We start from the raw sequence: 20411 nt of genomic DNA, 5'->3' as shown, positions 1-20411 counted from the left end.
AAGGTTAGACCTTACTTGTGTGAAGCACCTTGAGGCAACTCTGCTGTGATTTGGTGCTATATAAATTAAAATAAATTGAAATTGAATTGAAATTGAAGAATGGTTACAAAGGTCAAATTCAGTTTGCACAGGGGTCAAAAGTTAAAGTTGCTCCAGTTTTAGTAAAAAGTGATGCAAATTAATGGTTGTGCTGACAGGAGTGTCTCCAAAGTAAAGGTCAAACAAGGTCGACGTCCATTGGATTCTATGACATGTGACATATGTTACCCCGTAACATGATAACTAAGCATGACACAAGGTGCAAACTATTTATTTTTGAAACTCTGTTAACTAATAATTCGCATCACTTTTTACCAAAATTAAAGCAACTTTAACTTTTGACCCCTGTACAAACTGAAACTGACCTTTGTCACCATTCTTGCTGTTTTTATCCTGTAACTCCAGAACATTCAGTCACAGATAGTCCAAACTATACCTTTGTTGGAATCTTTGTGATCAGAAAAATAATGTGGTGTAGTTTTCAATATGATTGGAGCATTTTTACATTTTGACCCCTGTGTAATTCTTCATTTGACCCCTACCTGGCTGCCTGTTGAAAATTTAGGAGGCTAACATGCTTTTACAAAATTGTTACAGTTATCTGCTCCATTAATCTTCCTACACTGGCTGCTGGTTCCTTTTAGGATTCATTTGAAATTTTATTGTTTGTTTTGAAGTCCTACGTGTCCGACCTGTTGAAGCCGTACGTTCCATCGAGCTCGCTCAGGTCTGTGGATCAGCTGCTCTCAGTCATCCCTAAAACACGACTAAAAACTTGCTCCCATACGTTGGAATGAGTGCCCTCTATATGACATGGCGGCCCCCGTGTTGCCTGTCTTTTTAAAGCATCTTCATTCCTTGGCTTTCAGCTCAGAGTGGTGTCGGTGTGTTCTCGTGCTGTGTGTCTCTTGTCATGTCTTTTGTTCTGTTTAATCTGCTGTTCCACACTTTCGTTGTTTTTTATGTGCTCTATAAATGAAGCTGGATTGGAGTGTATTGTACTAGATATTGGTCAGCCAACACCGTACCCACTGATCTACCTGCTCCATGTGAAGAATGAAACAAACACTCCAAAAACCAACATCTTACACGTGTGATGGAGGCCCGCAGGAGGCGCTGTGCACTAGTCGTCAGTAAACCTCACTCCCCAACAGCTAATTCGCCCTATTGAGGTTTCAAATCTTGCAAAATCTCAGAAAGGTGGCAGCACCACGAGATGTCAACAACATGGAGAACTGCACTGAGACGCTCAGATAACGCTGCAATTTAACCGCTGCACATGAAGAACAGCATCAACATCTTGCCTTTCCACAAATCACCTGCTGAGACAAACCTGCAGTGTCTTGGCTCTTCATGGCACATGATTGCCTACCCCTGGGTTAGAGCGTCTGCCTCCCAAACTAGAGATCATGAGTTTGCGTCCTGAGGGGAGCGAGTTGGTGGAGTCAAACATAACGCAGAGAAGAGAGTAGAGCTGCGACACTCTGCCGTGACATTTTGGAGTAGGTCCGACTTATGTCTCATGGAAGCTGTCATGAGCGTGGAGGGACCTGGACTGTGTGAAAAAAGAATTCTACTTTGGTGAACCTTAACAACAGAATTCACACAGATGCCCAATCACGACCGTGCTGATGTTGATCTTTGAGGTTATACAAACTTCTGGTCCAAAATAGCAGTCACTTTCACTTCCTCCGGCATAAAATTCTGCCCTATTAGAGTATAGAGTTAAAAAAAATGAAAGTTTGATGCAATGAGTGATTCAGAGAAAAAGGGAGAGAACAAATACACTCCTGCCATCTATTTCTAAATGTTTTGTCCTGGTAGATCTTGAGCGGGCTAATGAGGTTAATCAAAAATAACAACAAAAAACCTATTTCACAGACAAAAACTGTCCTAAAATGAACAGAACAGGAGGAAAAAAAACCTGAGCAAAATTACTTCAGACAGAGAAAAGATCATGTTGACCCAAAACAGGCACTTTGCAAGAGTTGAGACATTTCTCAGCTTTTTTTTTTTTTTTTAATAATAGTTTTTCCTACATAAGTACATTCTGCTACAAAATGACCATCATCATTCATTCTTTCCAAACAGAGATACTCAAACCACCCACTGAAAATTCTGAGAGGTTTTTTGTTGTTAAACTGTAATATATATTTCCGGAACAGATACTGCAGTGTTTGGTTGTTTGTTTGTTAGTATCATGTATCGTGGATCATGTTCATTAAAGCTGTGATGTGAACGTGTTCTTTTCCTCCTGTTATATAACCTCTGACTGTAACACTGCCCCTCACAAAGTACAAAGTCAAACTATTTTGCATTTTTAAATTTATTCAAAGTCACCTTGAAAACAGGCCTGGGTTCTGAAGAACTTCTCACTCGCAGGAGATCCATCTGTTCACAACCATGAAAAATGGACTAAAACAGTTTTATAAAGCACAACATGGGTGTGACAAAGGCGGACCGTCTTTTACAAAATCCTTCATTTATTGGTCCCCGTGGACATTCAGGGGAAGTCCCGTCCCCTGCCCATAACATGCGATAACGGGACATTTGATTTATATTATAACTTGAATCTCTTTGTTCTAAGTGGTAAAACCGGTTCAACCCAGTTCAACATGCACATTTAGACAAATAACAGACTAAACGTATAAAACTAAGAATATAAACATTGAAGTAATTAGTTAATACCAAGACAAACAGCAAAGCAAACAAAATAACAAAATAATAGATAAACACACAGATATATCTAACACTCCTAACGCCACAGATCAATCAATCAATCAATCAATTTTTTTATATAGCGCCAAATCACAACAAACAGTTGCCCCAAGGCGCTTTATATTGTAAGGCAAAGCCATACAATAATTATGTAAAACCCCAACGGTCAAAACGACCCCCTGTGAGCAAGCACTTGGCTACAGTGGGAAGGAAAAACTCCCTTTTAACAGGAAGAAACCTCCAGCAGAACCAGGCTCAGGGAGGGGCAGTCTTCTGCTGGGACTGGTTGGGGCTGAGGGAGAGAACCAGGAAAAAGACATGCTGTGGAGGGGAGCAGAGATCGATCACTAATGATTAAATGCAGAGTGGTGCATACAGAGCAAAAAGAGAAAGAAACAGTGCATCATGGGAACCCCCCAGCAGTCTACGTCTATAGCAGCATAACTAAGGGATGGTTCAGGGTCACCTGATCCAGCCCTAACTATAAGCTTTAGCAAAAAGGAAAGTTTTAAGCCTAATCTTAAAAGTAGAGAGGGTGTCTGTCTCCCTGATCTGAATTAGGAGCTGGTTCCACAGGAGAGGAGCCTGAAAGCTGAAGGCTCTGCCTCCCATTCTACTCTTACAAACCCTAGGAACTACAAGTAAGCCTGCAGTCTGAGAGCGAAGCGCTCTATTGGGGTGATATGGTACTACGAGGTCCCTAAGATAAGATGGGACCTGATTATTCAAAACCTTATAAGTAAGAAGAAGAATTTTAAATTCTATTCTAGAATTAACAGGAAGCCAATGAAGAGAGGCCAATATGGGTGAGATATGCTCTCTCCTTCTAGTCCCTGTCAGTACTCTAGCTGCAGCATTTTGAATTAACTGAAGGCTTTTTAGGGAACTTTTAGGACAGCCTGATAATAATGAATTACAATAGTCCAGCCTAGAGGAAATAAATGCATGAATTAGTTTTTCAGCATCACTCTGAGACAAGACCTTTCTGATTTTAGAGATATTGCGTAAATGCAAAAAAGCAGTCCTACATATTTGTTTAATATGCGCTTTGAATGACATATCCTGATCAAAAATGACTCCAAGATTTCTCACAGTATTACTAGAGGTCAGGGTAATGCCATCCAGAGTAAGGATCTGGTTAGACACCATGTTTCTAAGATTTGTGGGGCCAAGTACAATAACTTCAGTTTTATCTGAGTTTAAAAGCAGGAAATTAGAGGTCATCCATGTCTTTATGTCTGTAAGACAATCCTGCAGTTTAGCTAATTGGTGTGTGTCCTCTGGCTTCATGGATAGATAAAGCTGGGTATCATCTGCGTAACAATGAAAATTTAAGCAATACCGTCTAATAATACTGCCTAAGGGAAGCATGTATAAAGTGAATAAAATTGGTCCTAGCACAGAACCTTGTGGAACTCCATAATTAACTTTAGTCTGTGAAGAAGATTCCCCATTTACATGAACAAATTGTAATCTATTAGACAAATATGATTCAAACCACCGCAGCGCAGTGCCTTTAATACCTATGGCATGCTCTAATCTCTGTAATAAAATTTTATGGTCAACAGTATCAAAAGCAGCACTGAGGTCTAACAGAACAAGCACAGAGATGAGTCCACTGTCCGAGGCCATAAGAAGATCATTTGTAACCTTCACTAATGCTGTTTCTGTAATATGATGAATTCTAAAACCTGACTGAAACTCTTCAAATAGACCATTCCTCTGCAGATGATCAGTTAGCTGTTTTACAACTACCCTTTCAAGAATTTTTGAGAGAAAAGGAAGGTTGGAGATTGGCCTATAATTAGCTAAGATAGCTGGGTCAAGTGATGGCTTTTTAAGTAATGGTTTAATTACTGCCACCTTAAAAGCCTGTGGTACATAGCCAACTAACAAAGATAGATTGATCATATTTAAGATCGAAGCATTAAATAATGGTAGGGCTTCCTTGAGCAGCCTGGTAGGAATGGGGTCTAATAAACATGTTGATGGTTTGGATGAAGTAACTAATGAAAATAACTCAGACAGAACAATCGGAGAGAAAGAGTCTAACCAAATACCGGCATCACTGAAAGCAGCCAAAGATAACGATACGTCTTTGGGATGGTTATGAGTAATTTTTTCTCTAATAGTTAAAATTTTGTTAGCAAAGAAAGTCATGAAGTCATTACTAGTTAAAGTTAATGGAATACTCAGCTCAATAGACCTCTGACTCTTTGTCAGCCTGGCTACAGTGCTGAAAAGAAACCTGGGGTTGTTCTTATTTTCTTCAATTAGTGATGAGTAGAAAGATGTCCTAGCTTTACGGAGGGCTTTTTTATAGAGCAACAGACTCTTTTTCCAGGCTAAGTGAAGATCTTCTAAATTAGTGAGACGCCATTTCCTCTCCAACCTACGGGTTATCTGCTTTAAGCTACGAGTTTGTGAGTTATACCACGGAGTCAGACACTTCTGATTTAAAGCTCTCTTTTTCAGAGGAGCTACAGCATCCAAAGTTGTCTTCAATGAGGATCAACAGATCAGATGTTTCCTGAATGGTGTTTGACCTTTTGACCTCTGACCCAGGGCCTGGCAGTGTGTTTAGTCTGCAGGCCGATCGGCTGGTGAAGCAGAAAGTCTTTGTTCCTGAGAGTCCGTGATTACAGGCAGAACCTGCTGCTATCTGGAAGATAACGTATCTGAACACATGCCGCCTCCGCTATCAGCGTCTCAGCAGCGCGTTAATGATTGAACTCCGGAACTTTGAAGCGTGATTGAGCAAGAAAATGAGTCCAAATGGATCCACCGCGGTGCGCGCTGCTCAAACCCAGGCACCTCACACAGAGGTGGGGAAAGACAGAATAATGATTTATTGTCCTGAAGCGAGAGCCGAGCCTCTTCAAAGTATGACCAGAGTGCACTGTGTGAAGCAAATGCCACAATTGCGGTCTTTCCCTTTCACTTTCTTCCCAGAAACCTAAATCTATGAGAAACAATCCGGCTTTTCCCGACTGTACTCCGCTAATTGACACTTTTCCTAAAAGCTCAACTTCCAACCCGCGGACTCTGGCAACAGATTCTGGCCCGCTGAGTTCTGAGACCGAGTGCATAAAAGACGGCAGCATGCTAAGAATATTTTCCGCATAGTTCTGCAGGGACGGGGAAACAGGGAGCTGTTGTACCAAAACCGTGAGCGCATGAGAACACGAGTGCTGCCAAGTATTTCAAATATATCCAAGGAAAGCATTTATAATAAAACTGGACACAATTAGGACAACTGCGGTTTCTTAGCAAATTAAAAAACCCCATTTCCTGGCGCGTTTGTGCTCCATCCAGTGAATAATGAGGCTGACGGACGGAAAAACCACGACACTGCTGGAGAGCAGCGGCACAGCAGGGGAAAACTAAAACGGCCTTTGCATAAAAGGTTTACAGAGCATGTCAGAATACCACAATGTCAGTGGTCTGTAGCAGGTTTGATGCCTGGGCCCGGTTTCATCAAGCGGTCTAATGTTTTACTCCACTAAAATTACTTAGTCGACTAAAGTTAGTCGGACAACATTAGCCATCTAATCTCCCTTTCACACAGATGACTAAACTTGGACTAAAACAGTTTTATAAAGCACAACATGGGTGTGACAAAGGCAGACCGTCTTTTGCAAAATCCTTCATTTATTGGTCCCCGTGGGCATTCAGGGGAAGTCCCGCCCCCTGCCCATAACACGTGCAATAACGGGACATTTGATTTTTATTGTAACTTGAATCTCTTTGTTCTAAGTGGTAAAACCGGTTCAACCCAGTTCAACATGCACATTTAGACAAATAACAGACTAAAAGTATAAAACTAAGAATATAAACATTGAAGTAAAGTAATTAGTTAATACCAAGACAAACAGCAAAGCAAACAAAATAACAAAATAATAGATAAACACACAGATATATCTAACACTCCTACAGAGCATGTCAGTCCTCTTCTGTCCTCTTTGACACTGAGTAATTGACCTCAGCCTTTCTTTCCACCTGTGCCAGCACTCTGGACTCTGTCGCTCCTGTAAAAATCATGCGTTCACCGTGGCTGAATGATACCACCCGTGCAGCCAGCGTGAGTGCAGGAGAGCTGAGCGCCGGTGGAAAAAAGATAAGCTTCATTTGTCCTATGAAATTCTTAAAGAAAGCTGGAGAAAATAGAGGACCGTCAAAGAAGAAAAAACAGCCTATTTTACAGATATAATTCTATAATTCATATTTCACTCCCCTCTTTTGACCCTTCCATACTTGTCACTTGCTCAACTGTCTTAAACCGGTTTGAGTCTGTGTCACTTTCATCTCTCACAAAAACTGTCACTCAACTTAAACCCTCCTCCTGGCCCACAGACATTGTTCCTCCTCGCCTCTTTAAAGAGGTCTGGCAGACCATTGGACCTAATGTCCAAAAAATCATAAATAGTAGTCTTGCTTCCAGTGTTGTCCCAGCATATTTTAAAGAAGCAGTTGTGGAACCACTGCTAAAGAAACCAAATCTGGACACCTCAGTTCTTTCCAATTATAGACCCATCTCAAAGCTTCCATTCATCTCTAAAATCTTGGAGAAAACTGTATTTGTACAGCTGCAGTCTTTTTTGGAAGACCATGATATACTTGATATTTTTCAGTCTGGCTTTAAAACATTACATAGCACTGAGTCTGCACTTTTAAGGGGTTTTAATGATCTTTTATTAACTACTGACTCTGGTGACTCAGCTGTTCTTATGCCTTTAAATCCCACTGCCGCGTTTGATATGGTTGACCACACAATTCTCATTTCTCGGCTCAAGCATTGTATTGGTATCAGGGATGCTGCCTTGGAGTGGTTCCGATCATACTTGTGTGAGAGATGCTTTTCAGTGAAGACTGGTGATTTCACCTCGTCTACTGCTCCCCTCTCTTGCAGAGTTCCCCAAGGTTCTATTCTTGGGCCCATCCTTTTCTCTTTATCCATGCTCCCTCTTGGTTTAGTTTTTAAAAAACATGGCATCTCCTATCATTTTTATGCAGATGACTCCCAAATTTATCTGCCCCTTAAGAAAAATGACAAGAGCTCCCTGATGCCCTTACTAGAGTGTCTGAAGGACATCAAGGCATGAATGGCTTCTAATGTTTTAAATTTAAATGAAGATAAAACGGAGGTCATGGTGTTTGGACCCAGTCAAGCCTGTGGCATCTCCTCTATAGATCTGGGCTCCCTGCACCCATATGTAAAACCCATTGTCACAAACCTTGGTGTTAAAATGGACAGTGATTTTAAACTTGATAAACAGATAAATTCAGTGGTTAAAACCAGTTTTTATCATCTGAGGCTTTTATCTAAAATTAAATCTGTCGTATCTTTTAATGATTTTGAGTGTTTGATTCATGCTTTTATCTTGACCTGTTTGGACTCCTGTAATGCCCTGTATACTGGCATTAACCAGGCCTCCCTCGCCCGCTTACAGTTAATCCAAAATGCGGCTGCTCGTCTTTTAACAGCCACTCATAAGCATGATAACCCATATTCTCACCTCTCTCCACTGGCTCCCTGTCCATTTTAGAATAAATTTTAAGATTTTATTGTTTGTTTTTAAGTCACTAAATGGTCTGGCACCTCAGTATATTGCTGATCTTATACATGTCTACATCCCCACGAGAGCACTGAGAGCCGCTGATCAGTTCCGTCTTGTGCCAAAAAGCAGACAAAAGACCAGGGGGGACCGTGCTTTTTCAGTGGTGGCTCCCAAATAATGGAATGAGCTGTCCACTCATATTAACATGGCCCCCACCATGGATACTTTTACATCTCATTTAAAAACTTATTTTTATTCCATGGCTTTTAATACTGCATGAGAGTTGTGTGGTTTTCTGTCTCTGTTTTTATTGTTTTTATTTTTTGTGTGTGTTTTATCTTATCTGATATCTTCCTTTTGTTTTTATATGTTTTTAAGTCATTGTTTTTTAACTTTATTTTATCTGTTGTGCAGCACTTTGGTAACCTTGTTTTTTGTAAAATGTGCTATACAAATAAAAGTGGATTGGATTGGCTAAAAACTTTAATCGGCTAACACATAACTTTAGCTGACTAAGCACTTTGTGCAATGACTAACATCAAAGGATTAGTCGACCAAGTGAGATTAGACTGTTTTATGAAGCCAGGCCCAGAACCTCAATTACCAACTACATACAAAAATTAAATTATAGAACCATTTGAACACTACAGTGTTCTTCTGAGTCCATCTTTGAGCCTGTAAGTCTAATAGTCAAATTTAATCCACAATATAATCATTTAAATTTGACTGATTACACACTTTAACTCGTGTGCATTCAAGCTGCAACAGTTCAAATGTGACCAAAACAAGAATCATCTTTTGGTTTCTACATAAACCAGGATTATCTTTGAAGAGATTACTGCAGAATCATAATCTGTGGTTTTCTGGTTCTAAATTTACCAATTTACAGCGACTCGGACCAAAAAGTCTCAAGAAGTTTAGAGAAGTTCAGAAAAACTAAAAGACATGTTGCATCTAAAAAAAAGTGAAATTTGCATGTTCTAACAGTTAAATTGTTAGAAGATGTCTGATCAGCTGGGTGGAAGACAAACAGCACCGTCCTCGTGTTCTGGGCCGGCAGCCGGGGCACAGAGAGCGGTTAGTCTAATCAGTTTCAAATGTGCTGCAATATCTCATAATTCAACAAGAGCACTCACAGAGTTCAGATACTGGACAGTTTCAGGCTTTTTTTTTTTTTTTACCCCCAAAAGGAACATTTGTAGAACAGAAAGAAACTATTTAACAAAATCTACAATCAATCCAGTTGATTTGGAGGAGGACTCAGCCACATGTTGTCTTCAATCAGATCAATAATGTTTGCATTCGTTAACAATCACTGGGATTTTAAACGTTTATGAAAAAAGAGGTGCGTCAGATGAAGCAGATTTGAGAGGTCATGTGAGTCTGACCTTGGACTCCTGAATGTCAGACCGTACTGCTGGCAGGCCACACCCACAGTCGGCGTGTAAATGATCGGCATGAACCTCTCGATGTCCGATGCCAGCACCCGATAGAACAGCTTCTCGTTGCGGTCCTGGAGTCCCATCAGATACATGTATCTGGAAATGACAGAACAGCACATCACAGAGGATTCAGACCTTGAAGATGGAACTGCTGACCGTCTTCTACCTTTGCTCCATTGAGAGCGGGCTCACATACTGTATCTCTGTGTGCTTCACCAGCTGTACCACAGAACACAAAATGGTCCTACGGAGGATCACTGGCCACCTTCGGCCCTCCCTAGAGGACCTCTATAGCACCGGCTGTCTCAGCGTTATGAGAGACGGCACACACACGCAGGACATCGGGCGTCTGAGCTGCTGCGCTCTGGCAGACTGAGGAACAGTTTTTACAACAGGGCCGGAGCCATGACAAATGCAAACAAATGTCTGTGCAATCACTTTTATACAGTCACCATGTGCAATCATCTTTCTTAGGTCAGAGATTTGTCTCGATGTTTTTAGCCCTTAAAGTTGTACATACTGTCTTTCTTTGATTTTTTTTTTTTTCTGCACCAAAGAGGAGGACTACGCCCCAATTTCATTGTGCTAATGTACACTGTACAACTGTGCAATGACAATAAGCAACCTTGATCTTGATCTAAATAAGAGAGTCCCCAAGCTAGATGCCCCCACAGACAGCACCTGGCTCAACAAGGTCCATGTCAGTTGTTTGGGAACCAGGACATACTGAGGAGAAATGGGCTACTGGAACAATCAATCAATCAATCAATCAATTTTATTTATATGAATGAAAATAACTCAGACAGAACAATCGGAGAGAAAGAGTCTAACCAAATACCGGCATCACTGAAAGTCATGAAGTCATTACTAGTTAAAGTTAAAGGAATACTCGGCTCAATAGAGCTCTGACTCTTTGTCAGCCTGGCTACAGTGCTGAAAAGAAACCTGGGGTTGTTCTTATTTTCTTCAATTAGTGATGAGTTGTTGTGTGGGCCGCTGAAGAGGAGGTACTGCTGGCCCACCACCACAAGATGGCGCCCTGCTTGAAGTGCAGGCTTCAAGCATGAGAGGGCGTCGGAGCGACCGGGAGTGACAGCTGTCACTCATCATCCGTACCAGCTGTCACTCATCCACTATTCAACACCATCACCATTAAGACTGCAACTCCACCTCCCCGCCGAGAAATCAGCTACCTTGGAGGTAATTTTCACTGCTGAACAAAACCTTGTGTAATAGTCTGAACTTCTTTTGCAGCCGTTTTCCTGTGGTGATTGCCTTATCTGTGGGATTGGCGTTTGGTGTGATCAGCGACGGCTTCGCTTCACACCCCAACCAGATAAGTGGTTAGACAGGAGCTGCACAAGTGTGTGATTGGAGGTGGAGGTGCTCCCTCCTTACTGAACACAGACTGTGGGATTACTGAGTGTGCGTACTCACACTCACCTGTGCTGTTTCCATTCTCTGCCAGCAGTACCAGGTCTGACAGCTGAAGACGGTGACCACCTGGGGACCCAGGACTTGGCGGCGTCGGTGTTCTTCAGGTCCGTTGGCGGTGAGGGCCATGTGGGATCCGGCTCGGTTCTGGACGGGCGTCTCCTATCCTCAAGCCTGCCCACACGTCACCCAACGTGTAATTGACTGTAGTCCCAAACTGATTGTTGTCTGTATTCCGTTGTGCACAATTTACAACATTAAATTGTTACTGTTTGGCTTATCCATTGCCCGTTCTTTTACGCCCCCTGTTGTGGGTCCGTGTTCCTACACTTTCACAACATGAGTAGTATGATGTCCTAGCTTTACGGAGGGCTTTTTTATAGAGCAACAGACTCTTTTTCCAGGCTAAGTGAAGATCTTCTAAATTAGTGAGACGCCATTTCCTCTCCAACTTACGGGTTATCTGCTTTAAGCTGCGAGTTTGTGAGTTATACCACAGAGTCAGGCACTTCTGATTTAAAGCTCTCTTTTTCAGAGGAGCTACAGCATCCAAAGTTGTCTTCAATGAGGATGTAAAACTATTGACGAGATACTCTATCTCACTTACAGAGTTTAGTGTAGCTACTCTGCACTGTGTTGGTATATGGCATTAGAGAACATAAAGAAGGAATCATATCCTTAAACCTAGTTACAGCGCTTTCTGAAAGACCTCTAGTGTAATGAAACTTATTCCCCACTGCTGGGTAGTCCATCAGAGTAAATGTAAATGTTATTAAGAAATGATCAGACAGAAGGGAGTTTTCAGGGAATACTGTTAAGTCTTCAACTTCCATACCATAAGTCAGAACAAGATCTAAGATATGATTAAAGTGGTGGGTGGACTCATTTACTTTTTGAGCAAAGCCAACTGAGTCTAATAATAGATTAAATGCAGTGTTGAGGCTGTCATTCTCAGCATCTGTGTGGATGTTAAAATTGCCCACTATAATTATCTTATCTGAGCTAAGCACTAAGTCAGACAAAAGTTCTGAAAATTCACAGAGAAACTCACAGTAACGACCAGGTGGACGATAGATAACAAGAAATAATAAAACTGGTTTTTGGGACTTCCAATTTGGATGGACAAGACTAAGAGTCAAGCTTTCAAATGAATTAAAGCTCTGTCTGGGTTTTTGATTAATTAATAAGCTGGAATGGAAGATTGCTGCTAATCCTCCGCCTCGGCCCGTGCTACGAGCATTCTGACAGTTAGTGTGACTCGGGGGAATTTTCCACGGTGCGGAGCCGAGTCTCCAATTCGCCCAGCCTGGCCTCCAAAGCTACGAATAAGCTACACTTATTACAAGTACCGTTACTGCTAAAGGAGGCCGAGGAATAACTAAACATTTCACACCCAGAGCAGAAAAGTGCGGGAGAGACAGGAGAAGCCGCCATGCTAAACTGGCTAAGAGCTAGTAGCTGCGCTAAGCTAGCGGATTCCTAAAAACACGCAAAGTGAATAACGTGTAAATAATTTAGAGGTGATTCAGCAGATGGAGTGCTTTAGTTAAGGCACGTGAAGATTACACTGTGAAACAAATCGTTATCTAGATAACTAGATCAATCTAACTGCACAGATTAAACAGCTAACAGATACAGAAAAACACCGCTGTGCTCCGGAACAGGAAGTGATACAATACCACAGTGAGAGCCAACCACCAGAGCCTATTGGTCTCAAGACAGACACAAGCAAGAACTGACAACATGGAACTGATGGAGTGCTACTACGACAGCAGAGCCATTGACAGAGCTATGGACACTGACCAAGAAGCACCTGGTCTGGAGGCTCCAGGTCCCCACTCTTGTTTCAGAGCTTGTCACCTTTCAATCTGCTGGCAGGCTTTATAGAGCTGCTGGTATCCTTTTCCAGCAGAATGTGGCACTTGTACACAGTGTCAAAACTACTAGGAGCTGCTTTACTGACCACGGTATTACTGTACTTGATGGGCCCAATAGACAATACCTCATCAATTCTCTGTGGGGTCTTGTCAAGAGGAAGATGAGAGACACCAGACAAACAGACAAGCTGAAGGCCACGAACAAAGCAGCGTGGACTTCCAGAAGACCTCAGCAGGCCCACAGGCTGATCACCTCCACGCTGCACTGATGCAGGGATTCATACAACAGGAGCCCCAACCAAGTACGAAGAGTGCACCAGTGAACACACTTTACAGACGTTCAACATTATAAATCCTTTTTAAAGGATTTTATGAAATAGTGCAATATTTTGACACACATTTTCTTCTCTTTTTTGAAGCTGTAGGTACAATTAACAAAATTAAAATAAAAAAAAGTTTAGTTTAATAAACACCTTAGTTTATATGTAACAAGTCAAGAATATATATACACATTTTTTTGTTTCTGAAATACCTGACAAAAAATACTGAACCTGTCCCCCAAATTCAGATTTTATGAGATGCACCTGAAGATGTTTGAAAGTGAAAATGCAGCACATTAACTGCAGGATTAAAATCTGTTGTCTGAAACGGTTCCAGAGATCAGACTGAGCAAAACAGATGAAGAGAAAGAAAGAAAAGCCAGAAAATCTTATTCGTTTTACACAACAAATTAAGGTATTTTTCGCTTTTTTTTTCCCCAAATGATGAGAAAAACACACAGAACAAACATTTGGTTTTTGAACACCAGACACAAGCTCTTTGTTCTGTACGTCGACTGAGAAGTGAAGGTTTGCATACGACCGAAATTAAAAGCAGCATGCCAGAAAAAAAAAGGTCTCTACATCTAATCAGAGAACTTTCCACGAAGCCCAGAGCACAGAACTCCTCTTGTTGAGGGGATTAAAGAGCAGACACGCCCCCACCATCTATAGGTTCGACCACAACAGCTGCACAATTAACGGTGGTGACAGATCAGTGATGACCCAAATCATGCAACGGATCAGGTCAGAGGTCACATTATGCCTCATGATGTGGAGGTGGAATTTTATAAATTCACATGTGGACTTTGACAAACACTGATTATGTAACAAACGGAAGGTTTTCACAGTGTAATGAAGAAAAACCATGTTTCCATCACAAGTTTTCAATGTGAAATACTGTGTAGTAGTAAAACAACCACCAAACAAAGGGTGCTGATGAACCACGAACACCCCCTCCTTCTTTACAGTCCACCTAGAACGTGATGTTGACCACCAGCGGTCACTTCGAGGTCATTTCTAGTCAGCACGAGTCTCTTCCAAGAATGAGAAAACTTCAGATGCATTGATTAAAGGGATCACTATTCCTTAACTAGTAAATCAGGCTGATACCGACCCTGAGGGGCTCAGACCAGATACTATAGCATAAAGTAGGTGAGACTCTACGCTCCCCCAAGATGGGATGATAGTCCACTGCAGGTTATTTCCCCAGCCAATGCTGGTTCCCATCTAACGCTGGGTGGACTGGGACAATGCACACAATGAGTCTTCTCCAAAGACATTGCTCACGTGGAACACAGACGTGGACACTAACACCAGCCTACAGGCTGACAGTCACTCTTTCATAGACCAAAAATGCCGCACCAGGTGGGCAACAGACCTGTGGAATTAAAGTAAATCCAGTCCAGGCCACGAGGCCTGTATGTAGTGTGAAGTACAGTCGTCTTCAGAATAATAGTAGTGCTATGTGACTAAAAAGATTAATCCAGGTTTTGAGTATATTTCTTATTGTTACATGGGAAACAAGGTACCAGTAGATTCAGTAGATTCTCACAAATCCAACAAGACCAAGCATCATGATATGCACACTCTTAAGGCTATGAAATTGGGCTATTAGTAAAAAAAAAGTAGAAAAGGGGGTGTTCACAATAATAGTAGTGTGGCATTCAGTCAGTGAGTTCGTCAATTTTGTGGAACAAACAGGTGTGAATCAGGTGTCCCCTATTTAAGGATGAAGCCAGCACCTGTTGAACATGTTTTTCTCTTTGAAAGCCTGAGGAAAATGGGACGTTCAAGACATTGTTCCGAAGAACAGCGTAGTTTGAGTAAAAAGTTGACTGGAGAGGGGAAAACTTATACGCAGGTGCAAAAAATTATAGGCTGTTCATCTACAATGATCTCCAATGCTTTAAAGAGCATTGGAGATCATTGGAGGAGAGAGCATATCTCACCCATATTGGCCTCTCTTCATTGGCTTCCTGTTAATTCTAGAATAGAATTTAAAATTCTTCTTCTTATAAGTTTTGAATAATCAGGTCCCATCTTATCTTAGGGACCTCATAGTACCATATCACCCCAATAGAGCGCTTCGCTCACAGACTGCAGGCTTACTTGTAGTTCCTAGGGTTTGTAAGAGTAGAATGGGAGGCAGAGCCTTCACTTTTCAGGCTCCTCTCCTCTGGAACCAGCTCCCAATTCAGATCAGGGAGACAGACACCCTCTCTACTTTTAAGATTAGGCTTAAAACTTTCCTTTTTGCTAAAGCTTATAGTTAGGGCTGGATCAGGTCTCTGCTCCCCTCCACAGCATGTCTTTTTCCTGGTTCTCTCCCTCAGCCCCAACCAGTCCAGCAGAAGACTGTACCTCCCTGAGCCTGGTTCTGCTGGAGGTTTCGTCCTGTTAAAAGGGAGGTTTTCCTTCCCCACTGTCGCCAAGTGCTTGCTCACAGGGGGTCGTTTTGACCGTTGGGGTTTTTCATAATTATTGTATGGCCTTGCCTTACAATATAAAGCGCCTGGGGCAACTGTTTGTTGTGATTTGGCACTATATAAATAAATTGATTTGATTTGATTTCAATGGCACAAAAAACAGAGACGCGTGAAAGAAAACGGAAACAACCATCAAAATGGATAGAAGAATAACCAGAATGTCAAAGGCTCACCCACTGATCAGCTCCAGGATTGATCAAAGACAGTCTGGAGTTACCCTGTAAGTGCTGTGACAGTTTAGAAGACGCCTGTGTGAAGCTAATTTATTTGCAAGAATCCCCCGCAAAGTCCCTCTGTTAAATAAAAGACATGTACAGAAGAGGTTACAATTTGCCAAAGAACACATCAACTGGCCCTAAAGAGAAATGGCAGGAATATTTTGTGGACTGATTGAGAGTAAAATTGTTCTTTTTGGGTCCAAGGGCCGCAGACAGTTTGTGAGACGACCCCCAAACTCTGCATTCAAGCCACAGTTCACAGTGAAGCATGGTGGTGCAAGCATCATGATATGGGCATGTTTCCATACTATGGTGTTGGGCCATATATCACATACCAGGTATCATGGATCAGTTTGGATATGTCAAAATACTTGAAGAGGTCATGTTGCCTTATGCTGAAGAGGACATGCCTTGAAATGGGTGTTTCAAACAAGACAATGACCCCAAGCACACTAGTAACCGAGCAAAATCCTGGTTCCAAACCAACAAAATTAATGAAGAAATCATGAAAAACTGTGGTTATACAACTAAATACTAGTTTAGTGATTCACAGGATTGATAAAAAAGCAGTTTGAACATAATAGTTTGAGTTTGTCGCGTCCAACAGCAGGATGCTACTATTATTGTGAACACCCCCTTTTCTACTTTTTTTTTTTTACTAATAGCCCAATTTCATAGCCTTAAGAGTGTGCATATCATGAATGCTTGGTCTTGTTGGATTTGTGAGAATCTACTGAATCTACTGGTATCTTGTTTCCCATGGAACAATAAGAAATATACTCAAAACCTGGATTAATCTTTTTAGTCACATAGCACTACTATTATTCTGAACACTACTGTAGATGAGTTAATGACTTGGACAGGACATTAGTCCTTTACCGTTCCCCCCCACCCCTAAAACTCAGTCCACCCTGCCTCCACTGTGCATACATCATTTGGCACCACAGCAACTCGTCTGAGACGAACTCTCTTAACCCAAAACGATCAAATGTATTAATGTGATTATTAACCATCAGATGATGACAAAGTAAAACCTTTTCAATCATTCTAAAGTCAATTTGAAGCAGAAACACGCGCCGTGGTTAAGCAGAAACAAAGCGAAACCTCTGATGATGCTTTGAAATGGCAGACACACACTGAATGCATCAGCTAGCAGCTTGTTTAGCCGCTGTACTCTGATCGCTTCTGTTGCCTTTCATGCTTCAGATATCTGTTGCTGAGATAGATGATGACTGGAGGCAGTTTGAAGCAGAAACGAGGTGATAATCTGTGATCTGCATCATCAATCAATCAATCAATTTTTTTTATATAGCGCCAATCACAACAAACAGTGCCCCAAGGCGCTTTATATTGTAAGGCAAGGCCATACAATAATTATGTAAAACCCCAACGGTCAAACGACCCCCTGTGAGCAAGCACTTGGCTACAGTGGGAAGGAAAAACTCCCTTTTAACAGGAAGAAACCTCCAGCAGAACCAGGCTCAGGGAGGGGCAGTCTTCTGCTGGAACTGGTTGGGGCTGAGGGAGAGAACCAGGAAAAAGACATGCTGTGGAGGGGAGCAGAGATCGATCACTAATGATTAAATGCAGAGTGGTGCATACAGAGCAAAAAGAGAAAGAAACACTCAGTGCATTCATGGGAACCCCCCCAGCAGTCTACGTCTATAGCAGCATAACTAAGGGATGGTTCAGGGTCACCTGATCCAGCCCTAACTATAAGCTTTAGCAAAAAGGAAAGCTTTAAGCCTAACCTTAAAGCAGAGAGGGTGTCTGTCTCCCTGATCTGAATTGGGAGCTGGTTCCACAGGAGAGGAGCCTGAAAGCTGAAGGCTCTGCCTCCCATTCTACTCTTACAAACCCTAGGAACTACAAGTAAGCCTGCAGTCTGAGAGCGAAGCGCTCTATTGGGGTGATATGGTACTACGAGGTCCCTAAGATAAGATGGGACCTGATTATTCAAAACCTTATAAGTAAGAAGAAGAATTTTAAATTCTATTCTAGAATTAACAGGAAGCCAATGAAGAGAGGCCAATATGGGTGAGATATGCTCTCTCCTTCTAGTCCCTGTCAGTACTCTAGCTGCAGCATTTTGAATTAACTGAAGGATTTTTAGGGAACTTTTAGGACAACCTGATAATAATGAATTACAATAGTCCAGCCTAGAGGAAATAAATGCATGAATTAGTTTTTCAGCATCACTCTGAGACAAGACCTTTCTGATTTTAGAGATATTGCGTAAATGCAAAAAAGCAGTCCTACATATTTGTTTAATATGCGCTTTGAATGACATATCCTGATCAAAAATGACTCCAAGATTTCTCACAGTATTACTAGAGGTCAGGGTAATGCCATCCACAGTAAGGATATGGTTAGACACCATGTTTCTAAGATTTGTGGGGCCAAGTACAATAACTTCAGTTTTATCTGAGTTTAAAAGCAGGAAATTAGAGGTCATCCATGTCTTTATGTCTGTAAGACAATCCTGCAGTTTAGCTAATTGGTGTGTCCCCTCTGGCTTCATGGATAGATAAAGCTGGGTATCATCTGCGTAACAATGAAAATTTAAGCAATACCGTCTAATAATACTGCCTAAGGGAAGCATGTATAAAGTGAATAAAATTGGTCCTAGCACAGAACCTTGTGGAACTCCATAATTAACTTTAGTCTGTGAAGAAGATTCCCCATTTACATGAACAAATTGTAATCTATTAGACAAATATGATTCAAACCACCGCAGCGCAGTGCCTTTAATACCTATGGCATGCTCTAATCTCTGTAATAAAATTTTATGGTCAATAGTATCAAAAGCAGCACTGAGGTCTAACAGAACAAGCACAGAGATGAGTCCACTGTCCGAGGCCATAAGAAGATCATTTGTAACCTTCACTAATGCTGTTTCTGTACTATGATGAATTCTAAAACCTGACTGAAACTCTTCAAATAGACCATTCCTCTGCAGATGATCAGTTAGCTGTTTTACAACTACCCTTTCAAGAATTTTTGAGAGAAAAGGAAGGTTGGAGATTGGCCTATAATTAGCTAAGATAGCTGGGTCAAGTGATGGCTTTTTAAGTAATGGTTTAATTACTGCCACCTTAAAAGCCTGTGGTACATAGCCAACTAACAAAGATAGATTGATCATATTTAAGATCGAAGCATTAAATAATGGTAGGGCTTCCTTGAGCAGCCTGGTAGGAATGGGGTCTAATAAACATGTTGATGGTTTGGATGAAGTAACTAATGAAAATAACTCAGACAGAACAATCGGAGAGAAAGAGTCTAACCAAATACCGGCATCACTGAAAACAGCCAAAGATAACGATACGTCTTTGGGATGGTTATGAGTAATTTTTTCTCTAATAGTTAAAATTTTGTTAGCAAAGAAAGTCATGAAGTCATTACTAGTTAAAGTTAATGGAATACTCAGCTCAACAGAGCTCTGACTCTTTGTCAGCCTGGCTACAGTGCTGAAAAGAAACCTGGGGTTGTTCTTATTTTCTTCAATTAGTGATGAGTAGAAAGATGTCCTAGCTTTACGGAGGGCTTTTTTATAGAGCAACAGACTCTTTTTCCAGGCTAAGTGAAGATCTTCTAAGTTAGTGAGACGCCATTTCCTCTCCAACTTACGGGTTATCTGCTTTAAGCTACGAGTTTGTGAGTTATACCACGGAGTCAGGCACTTCTGATTTAAAGCTCTCTTTTTTAGAGGAGCTACAGCATCCAAAGTTGTCTTCAATGAGGATGTAAAACTATTGACGAGATACTCTATCTCACTTACAGAGTTTAGGTAGCTACTCTGCACTGTGTTGGTATATGGCATTAGAGAACATAAAGAAGGAATCATATCCTTAAACCTAGTTACAGCGCTTTCTGAAAGATTTCTAGTGTAATGAAACTTATTCCCCACTGCTGGGTAGTCCATCAGAGTAAATGTAAATGTTATTAAGAAATGATCAGACAGAAGGGAGTTTTCAGGGAATACTGTTAAGTCTTCAATTTCCATACCATAAGTCAGAACAAGATCTAAGATATGATTAAAGTGGTGGGTGGACTCATTTACTTTTTGAGCAAAGCCAATAGAGTCTAATAATAGATTAAATGCAGTGTTGAGGCTGTCATTCTCAGCATCTGTGTGGATGTTAAAATCGCCCACTATAATTATCTTATCTAAGCTAAGCACTAAGTCAGACAAAAGGTCTGAAAATTCACAGAGAAACTCACAGTAACGACCAGGTGGACGATAGATAATAACAAATAAAACTGGTTTTTGGGACTTCCAATTTGGATGGACAAAAGCTTTCAAATGAATTAAAGCTCTG

At 41.3% G+C, this 20411-nt stretch overlaps 1 protein-coding gene across 1 annotated transcript in view; it reads right to left on the bottom strand.

Moving 5' to 3' along the window:
* me1 (malic enzyme 1, NADP(+)-dependent, cytosolic) overlaps positions 1 to 20411 on the bottom strand; it is a 236921-nt gene that overhangs the window by 109128 nt on the left and 107382 nt on the right. The window contains 1 exon segment of the mRNA XM_034175424.1: positions 9704 to 9853. Coding sequence (XP_034031315.1) covers positions 9704 to 9853 — 150 coding nt within the window.

The sequence above is a fragment of the Thalassophryne amazonica genome, chromosome 7 (genome assembly GCF_902500255.1).
Source record: "Thalassophryne amazonica chromosome 7, fThaAma1.1, whole genome shotgun sequence".
Taxonomy (NCBI): Eukaryota; Metazoa; Chordata; class Actinopteri; order Batrachoidiformes; family Batrachoididae; genus Thalassophryne; species Thalassophryne amazonica.
The sequence above is the reverse complement of the archived record's forward strand: the minus strand, read 5'-3'. Positions and strand labels throughout refer to the sequence as shown.